The sequence below is a fragment of the Thermoascus crustaceus genome (assembly GCF_041956765.1).
Source record: "Thermoascus crustaceus strain CBS 181.67 unplaced genomic scaffold VTN00scaffold_2, whole genome shotgun sequence".
Taxonomy (NCBI): Eukaryota; Fungi; Ascomycota; class Eurotiomycetes; order Eurotiales; family Thermoascaceae; genus Thermoascus; species Thermoascus crustaceus.
The window spans coordinates 3,692,502-3,700,495 of record NW_027192528.1 but is presented as its reverse complement, the minus strand read 5'-3'; the positions used below and the strand labels follow the sequence as shown (position 1 = coordinate 3,700,495).

At 52.8% G+C, this 7,994-nt stretch overlaps 4 protein-coding genes and 1 non-coding gene across 5 annotated transcripts in view; 3 read left to right on the top strand and 2 right to left on the bottom strand.

Moving 5' to 3' along the window:
- The window catches only part of VTN00DRAFT_4852 (uncharacterized protein), a gene marked incomplete at both ends in the record, with an annotated part of 2,533 nt that extends 1,616 nt beyond the window's left edge, over window positions 1-917 (top strand). Inside the window, one exon of the mRNA XM_069431320.1 lies at window positions 112-917. Within this exon, the coding sequence (XP_069290367.1) occupies window positions 112-917 (806 nt within the window). The remainder of the gene's footprint in view (window positions 1-111) is intronic.
- Window positions 918-1,290: 373 nt separating this feature from the next.
- Window positions 1,291-2,482, bottom strand: VTN00DRAFT_4851 (uncharacterized protein; the record flags this gene model as incomplete). The annotated part of the gene is made up of 2 exons (XM_069431319.1): window positions 1,291-1,588; window positions 1,677-2,482. 2 exons carry the CDS (start codon window positions 2,480-2,482, stop codon window positions 1,291-1,293), a joined length of 1,104 nt encoding a protein of 367 aa, XP_069290366.1.
- A 994-nt stretch (window positions 2,483-3,476) lies between these two features.
- Window positions 3,477-3,549, top strand: VTN00DRAFT_t72. Its single transcript has one exon. It is a non-coding gene; the product is annotated as a tRNA-Thr (tRNA).
- Window positions 3,550-3,972: 423 nt separating this feature from the next.
- Window positions 3,973-5,504, top strand: VTN00DRAFT_4850 (uncharacterized protein; the record flags this gene model as incomplete). The annotated part of the gene is made up of 3 exons (XM_069431318.1): window positions 3,973-4,156; window positions 4,221-5,104; window positions 5,196-5,504. 3 exons carry the CDS (start codon window positions 3,973-3,975, stop codon window positions 5,502-5,504), a joined length of 1,377 nt encoding a protein of 458 aa, XP_069290365.1.
- A 390-nt stretch (window positions 5,505-5,894) lies between these two features.
- VTN00DRAFT_4849 (uncharacterized protein) lies at window positions 5,895-7,496 on the bottom strand (the record flags this gene model as incomplete). The annotated part of the gene is made up of 2 exons (XM_069431316.1): window positions 5,895-7,221; window positions 7,303-7,496. The coding sequence occupies 2 exons, from the start codon at window positions 7,494-7,496 to the stop codon at window positions 5,895-5,897; spliced, it is 1,521 nt and encodes a 506-aa protein (XP_069290364.1).
- Window positions 7,497-7,994: the final 498 nt, after the last annotated feature.

The window sequence follows — 7,994 nt, the reverse complement described above, 5'->3', positions numbered from 1 at the left end:
CTCCAAGCGAAGAACAAGGAGCCGGACATCACCATCTCCATCTTCAAAAGCCTTAAGGAGATCACACTGTACGAGCCCCACCTTTACCGGGTGGAGATGGAAGACTTTAAGGGACTCGAGGTAGTGCTGATGCTTGGAGCTGTGGTCATCCGCGATGCTTTTTCGGCCAGTTGAGAGAGGCTTTCAATGTGTCTGACCCGCCGAACGGCGTCGCTGCCGCTGGCGGACGGAAGCCGACACCACCTCAACAGTCAACTGCCCAGGCCCCTGCGAAGAATAGCAACTCTCCAACCAGCCGGCCTCTTCCGCCTCGAATCACAATCCCACAGCGTGAAACGCGCCCACCGCCACCCGCAGACCCACGGACGCAGTGGGAAATCGACGCTGAAAACGCCCGCCTCCGGCAGCAGCAGGAGGCGGAGGCGCGGGAGCGCAAGAAGCGCGCCGAAGAAGAGGAGAGGAAGACGAAGAAGCTGCTCGAGGCGGAGCAGAAGGCAGCCCGCAGGAAGCAGGCCGAAGTGGACAAGGAGACGGAGCGGCTTAAGAGGATCTACGGACGCGAGGAGCAGCAGATCCGTCAGCAGCAGGCGTCGCGGCCACCTATGCCTCCACGTCCCACTATCCTCCAACAACCTCACCCTAATTCATATCACCACCCTCGCCCTCACCCTCACCACCACAATGCACCTGTGCCACAGGGGCCATCCCCGTATCTGAGCGTCCCCGGAGTGTATGGACGGACGCAGTCGACTGTGCAGTTCCTGCAGCCCCGGCCGCACTCGTCGACGGCAATGTCCGGTGCACGCCCGTCGGGGGCGGCGCCACCGCAGCTACACCAGAAGAGGAGCAGTTTCTTCGGATTGAGGAAGTCGTCTGAGGATAACAAGCTGAGCAAAAAGCGGAGTTCGATGTTCTAGGCTACAATTTTATCGCTCCAGGGCTCTTTTGGTTTTCTGTTTCTACTTACGTTTATCGATACCCTTGTGTTATTTGCATAGTATCTCGGTTACTGTTGTTGAGATGAATGGTGTTGAATGCCCATCTACGAATATAACGGTGGGAGCGGAAAAAAGACTGACGGAGACTTGTCTGGTTACTCATTCCTGCATGCTGATGATACCTCTCCCTGTTAACGCCATTATACCACTGTTGAATGACCCTCTGGACCGTTCATATTCTTCCTTTCCATCATGCAGTACGGGTGTTATAGTAGAAAAAAGTCATTTCTGAAAAAGCAAACAAGTAACCCAACCCCATCTCGTAAATATGGATATAATCAACTCTAATCTACTAGACTAACGGCCTCGCAGACACACCCTCGTTCGTGATCGTGACAGGCTGGATCTCCCCATTGTCGTCAAAGTACATGCGGTCGATGCAGACGACGCGGTGGTCGCGGCTGGTGTCGTTGAGGAAGCGCCGGTGGTAGACGATGTAGTACTCGTCGCCGAGGTTGAAGACGCTGTGGCTGCCGGTGCCCGTGCCGACGGTGTCGTTGCCGGACAGGATCTTCTTCGCGTCGGTCGAGAAGGGGCCCATGGGCGAGTCGCCGGTCACGTAGCTGACGCCGTAGGAGTTGTCGCCCCAGCTGGTGCCAGCGTCAGCATGGCACGTATATAACAATATGCCCGTCGAAGACAGCCAGAAACAAGAAGAAAAGAGAGAACGGGACTCACCCCCCAACACTATACATATAATAATACCTTCCCCCCCTCTTCAACATCCACGGCGCCTCGACATACCCCGGCGGCGTAATCTCCCTAAACGTCTCCTCCTTGACGGAAACCATATCATCATTCAACTCCACCACCACCCCGTGACTCCACCCCCCAAAATACAGATACGGCCTCCGATAACCGCTCTCATCCGCCTCCTCCACAAACACATCCGGATCGATCGGTTCCGCCCCAAACACCGTCTGCCCCTCCCCGCCGATCAACGGTCTCCCCAACACATCCACGTACGGGCCCCCGGGACCATTGTCACTCCTCGCGACCCCGATCCCACCGGCCCCGTCCCCCGCGGAGAAGTACATGAAATACGCCCCGTTCCGCTCCGTGACGGAGGGCGCCCACGCCGCGCGGTTCGTGGACCAGGGAATGTCGGCGAAGTCGAGCACGCGCGGGTGCAGGGTCCACGAGAGGAGGTCGTGGGAGGAGAAGGCGTCGAAGTAGGTCTGTTCCTCGTAGGGCGCGGACACGGAGGGGAAGATCCAGTATTGGCCGTCGAGGATGCGGAAATCGGGGTCCGCGTACCACCCCGGGAAGAGGGGGTTGCCGGTGTGGCGGCCCTGGTCGGAGGGCCAGGTCCAGGAGGGGTGGAGGGAGTCTTTGTAGCGGGGTACTATTCTTGTGTGAGGGGTTTCATTATTGTTGTTGTTGTTGTTGCTGCTGTCGCTGTTTGGTGCTGGGACGACTGTAGCGGTGGAGATGGAGGCGAGGAGCAGGTTGAGGAGAAGTCGTGGCGCGGGGAAGGGCGCCATTGTTTTTTGAGAGGGCGTGAAACCCGGGGGTAGGTAGGAAGTACGAGATGATCAATTCAGGATGGTATGTACTCCCTCTCTTGCCGTGGGTATGCTATACCCAAAGGAACCAAATGGGCCCTTGCCAGAGATCAAGACAAGAACACAACGTTGGGTATAAAAAAGGAAAGAAAGAAAGAGAGAACAATCACTCAGCCCTGAGGAGTGAAGTCAAGGATCTGCCAAGTTTCCCCAACCTTGTTCCTTCATCCACCCATTCATCTGATCATTTGTGGAATGTGACCATGCGGCATGCATATGCATATAACTAATAGACTAATAGAATCCTTGCATGGAACATGAGCTTGGCAGGTGTATAGTATAGACTGTCCGTGCATGGACGGAACAATAATAATAGCTAAGACTTGAGTGCGCCGAAGACTCGGGTATACCAAATAGTAATAATAACTGGTTAGAAAAGGAATATCAGGAAATGAACAGTTACGCAGTACGCACTCCCGTACCCACTGATGTGCTACATGTTTACTGTACGAGGTAGGCCTGCTTACGACGTACTGTTATACTTCCCGCGCGGGCGGATGGACGGTAGAACCAGTAGTAGTACGCGTGGTAATAGCTGAACCCCGACATTATGCAGATCATCGACATGGGGGCCTCCATCCCGCCTGAGTGGATAAGATAAAACAAAAACAAAACAATGATAGGGTTAATTATTGAATATGTTTCCGGGGACCCTGATTGAAATGAAATGACTTACATAAGAAACCCCAAGCTTTTCGGCCGGTTTTTGAACCCACGGGCCGCTGCCAATCAATAATTGACTCTGAACCCACACACCACTGCCGATGGACTGCCGCGAAATCAATCACCATCCCAAGCCAGCCCCGCGGCTCCACTGATTCCAAACCGAAACAGAAAAAAAGGGACCAAGGACCCTGGGCACAAGGGTTCGGGAAATGCGATTCGCTACACCCGACAAGAATCTCAACAACCAGCTCGCATGGCTCAGTTGGTAGAGCGCATGACTAGTAATCATGAGGTCCGCGGTTCGAATCCGCGTGTGAGCATCGAGTTCAAGCACTGGAGGATACCAGCGCTTTCGCCTTTTTGCCGTTAGGTAGGTTTTTCCAATTCGGATCATCTTACTACTTTCTGGTGAAGTGGGTCTTGGCTTGAGCTCAGGGGAAAAGAGACTTCGTGTACCTTTTATTTTCTGGAAGAAGTTCAGTGTTCTGTGTAACGAGGGACGGCGGTTTTTATGCTTGTTTGCATTCGGTTTTCTGACTGTTATTTTGGATTTAGTAATGGTCCAGCTTTAATGTCAGAGTTTCAGAGTCATGACATGACATTGAATGAAGCGTAAAGGCATCATAATCCGAATACACCGCTCTTTTTCCTTTTTGGTCTAATCCTCTTTTCTTTTTCGTTGAAGGTGTTCTTTTTTTCTTTCTTAGTTTTGTTGACGAACCGTTCATTATCACCGAGTCATCATGGATCCTGAGACTTTTGTTGATCCGAACTTGACACATCCGGATTTGCTGGTTCTGCGGAATCTCCTACATGACGTTGAACGAACCAAAAATCCAGCTGCAAGGCAGGCGGGTGTGCAACAAAATAGTGTAAGAGAAATAGATGGATCTGAATCCAAAGAAGAGATCGAGAAGCCTGTGAAATGTAGGACTCTCTTTCATTGCCCCATCCTCTTGCCACTATATCATCCCGCTGAACTTCTCCCAAGGTCCACCACCCACTGAGCACTCCCAAGATCGTTCTGACCATCTTGAGGATATCAGCGCTGACAGCGCAGCAACAATCAAGCATCTGGAAGCCTTGAATGACCCCCACCATAAAGACTTTGACCCAACAGTCTTTGTGACCTGGGACACGGAACACATCAAGGTCCCCGCCATCATCGACCGCTGGGTTCTGCAACCCTACATCAAACATGCGCGGAAGATCGTCCGGGTCGAGACCGACGTGGTCATGCTGACCCATCTGCTGCTGTACTTCACCACCTCTGTACCAAGTGCTGTGTTTCTGTACTTCCACTTCACCTGGCCCCACGCCGTCCTGCACTGGCTGATGCAGTCCTACTACGTGGGCACCTACACCCTGATGATGCACCAACACATCCACATGGGCGGGATCCTGTCGAAGAAGTTCTGGCTATTTGATCAAATCTTTCCCTACATCACCAACCCGCTGATGGGCCATACCTGGAACTCCTACTACTATCACCACGTGAAGCACCACCACGTGGAAGGGAACGGTCCCGACGACCTCTCGTCCACGATCCGCTACCAGCGCGACGATCTCTTCGATTTCCTCTGCTACGTCGGCCGTTTCTTCTTTCTGATCTGGCTGGATCTGCCGCTGTATTTCGTGCGGAAGGGCAAGCCTGTCCTGGCGCTCAAGGCCGCGGGATGGGAGATCGGAAACCTTCTCTGCATCTACCTACTTCTGAAATGGGTCAACTTCCGAGCGACGTTCTTTGTCTTTGTTCTCCCGCTGCTGTTGCTCCGGGTCGGACTGATGGTGGGCAATTGGGGCCAGCATGCGTTCGTAGATGAGATCGATCCAAATTCGGATTTCCGGTCCAGTATCACGTTGATCGATGTTGCTGTACGTTTTTTTTTATATATCCCTGACGCTTGCTCCAACAAAAAAAACTCCCATATCTGAGCCCTCTCACTCACTAACAGATGAATTACAGAGTAATCGTTTTTGTTATAACGATGGCTATCACACCTCCCATCACCTCAACCCGCGCCGCCACTGGCGCGACCACCCCGTCGCCTTTCTCAAACAGAAGGACCGCTACGCGACCGAGCACGCCCTCGTCTTCCGCAACATCGACTTCCTCATGATCACCTTCAAGCTGCTCCGGAAGGATTATATCCACCTCGCCAAGTGTCTGGTGCCCATGGGCGATCAGATCCGGATGAGCCTGGAGGAGAGGGCGGCTATGCTGCAGGCGAAGACGAGACGGTTTACGGAGGAAGAGATAAGGAGAAAGTTTTGATTGCATTTGCTAGATAGATGGATAGGTGGAGGTGGGGGGGCAGATGTTTGGGTGGGTATGTCTGTTGCTTTTCCTGTATATGTTTTCATCCGCTGTTAATATCTACCTGACATGGAAGCATATGGGGGAGAGAGAAGGGTGGGGGCAGCTGTACAGTGAGTGAATCATGTACTTATAATCTTTCTGGTTTCTTTTTTCTCTCTCCCTCTCTCTCTCTCCCTTGTTACAGAGGTCGGCTGGGAACCCCGTCATAATTCTGACTGTCTATATATTACCACCATTGTCGTCTTATATAGACTTGGATATGTGTGCCCGCTTAGCATAATCTTAATTGATATGTCTTAGCTTCACTTGGTTATTACATCATATACCGTACATATGCATAACACCTCACTCTTTCACTTCCCCTTCCTCTTCCTCTTCTTCCAATACCTCCCGGAACCATTTCCCAGCTTCCTCGATAGCCGCGGGATCTGCTGACTCTGGGACCTGGATCAGCTTCACCCTATTCTCACCGAATCCCTTCTCGAGCCCGAAGAAACAAGCCCGGCGCATGACCGATACCATCTCCTCAGCCTGTCGCGCCAAGACTGTGCGTTTCTTCCCCCTTCTACTGGGCACAAAAACTCTAACCCAAGGCAGCGTGACCTTCAGCTTACTGGGCCCGAAAGCGGACCGGGTCGCTGGGCTTGAATCGTAGTCGAGCCCGAACGGCGGCCAGCGTGACAGCGCCTTCATTCGACGGACGGGCTTCTCCTCAGCTGTAGAATCACCACTGTCCGACTCAAAGCCTAGGTCTTCTGGCTGCATGTCTATGTCCCAGAGATCCAGCGGCTCCTCCAGCAATTCGGGTGTCTTCAGCACCGGAACCGGGTACTCCGGCCCTGTATGGTACTTTGGAAACGCTTTGGGGACATCCATGCTCGCAGATCGCAGGAACAGAATCGGCGACGCAAACGCGTCGAAATACCGCTCCGCGGAGAGGAAGAATTTCTCCCGCGCCTCAAGCAGAGGCACCAGGTCCGGCGGCGCAGCGCGCCTCTGGGTATTCCGCCAGGGAGTTGATTTCCCGGCCTGCTGTAGCTGAACATTTGTCTCTTCTCTTATCTCAGTGTCATCACCACCACCAGCGACAGCCACCTCCGCCAACTGTGGGGTCGTACAGTACTCGTCGAGCCCGACCCAGTCGCACACGGGCTCGCGGGCGGCGACCGCGTGCACAGTCTTGGGTTCCGTAAGCGCAAGCATCAAGGCCAACGAGCCGCCGATGTGCGTGCCAAATACGCATAATTGCTCTGGGTTCAGGTTCCCGCGGATCCAGTCGAACCCGGCGAGGGTGTCATGGATCGGAGTCGGATATTTGTAGGACGGCGGCGCTTTCGCCTCCGCCTTCGTAACTACAGAGTCGTTTTCCTTTTCTTCCGTTGTATATTTCGGCTGCTCTGGAGTGGTGACAACTTGCCCCAGACGGTAATTCACCGTCACGACTGTACAAAGTGTAGTAGAGGCGAGGACATGCTGGGGTGGGAGTCCGCGGTTTCCTATCGACCCGTTTCCTCCATCTCCTATTCTACTATCCTTCGAGTAGCTGCTGCGCTGCTGGAACAGCGGACCGGGAGGTAGGTAGAGTATCACACATGGGCGCGCAGAGTCCAGTGGGAGTATTACGCTTGAATGCGTAGGTTGCGGTGGCAGCGACAGAACCGGGCGAAGCACGCTGCGTTTGGAAAACCGAGTCAGCGATTTTCTATCTATTCATCCCATTCGAAACCAAGGGCTATTATTATTAGTTAGCTACCTCAACGACACATATCCATTACCTCCAACAGGAACCTCGACAGATTCCTCCGCGTAGGCTATCGACGACGGGACTCGCGCGCTGGAATAGAGACGACGCGTCGACGAGCGGAAAACGGCGAAACGCGACGGGAGACAGCTTCGAAGGCGCAACGACGAGAGCGTGCAGAGGGGTTGTTGGATCAGGAGGCGCATAGCGCCATCTTTGGAGCGGACGATGTCTCTCCGTCCGTTGGTGGTGTTCTTCTCTGTGTGTTTCGAGAGAAGATGTCGCCGATATCAGATTGTGCAAGGCCCTCCGCAGGAAACGCTCCACTGCTGAGCGGCGAACCCCGCAGGACAAAGCCTAATGAATGTCCCCGATCTAAATAACACCAACGCCTTATCAGCAGTAGCAACCACGACGTGGATACATTGATTGATCCCTAAAGATTCGATTGGAAGTTCAATTATTGAGATCTTTTGGCCTTCACGGAATAGTTAAAGCCCAGCATCTACTTTGAGGTATCGATAAGCATCGATAAGCGTTAAATTTAATACATATATATATATATATATATAACTTACAACAAAAATTTCCACGATAGAGACTCCATGACCTAATTAAGTATTTCAATAAACTTCAATGATGACACCATCTAGCGTAATAATCAAAATCTAACCGATAGGTGATATGTTAAACTAAAATGGCAA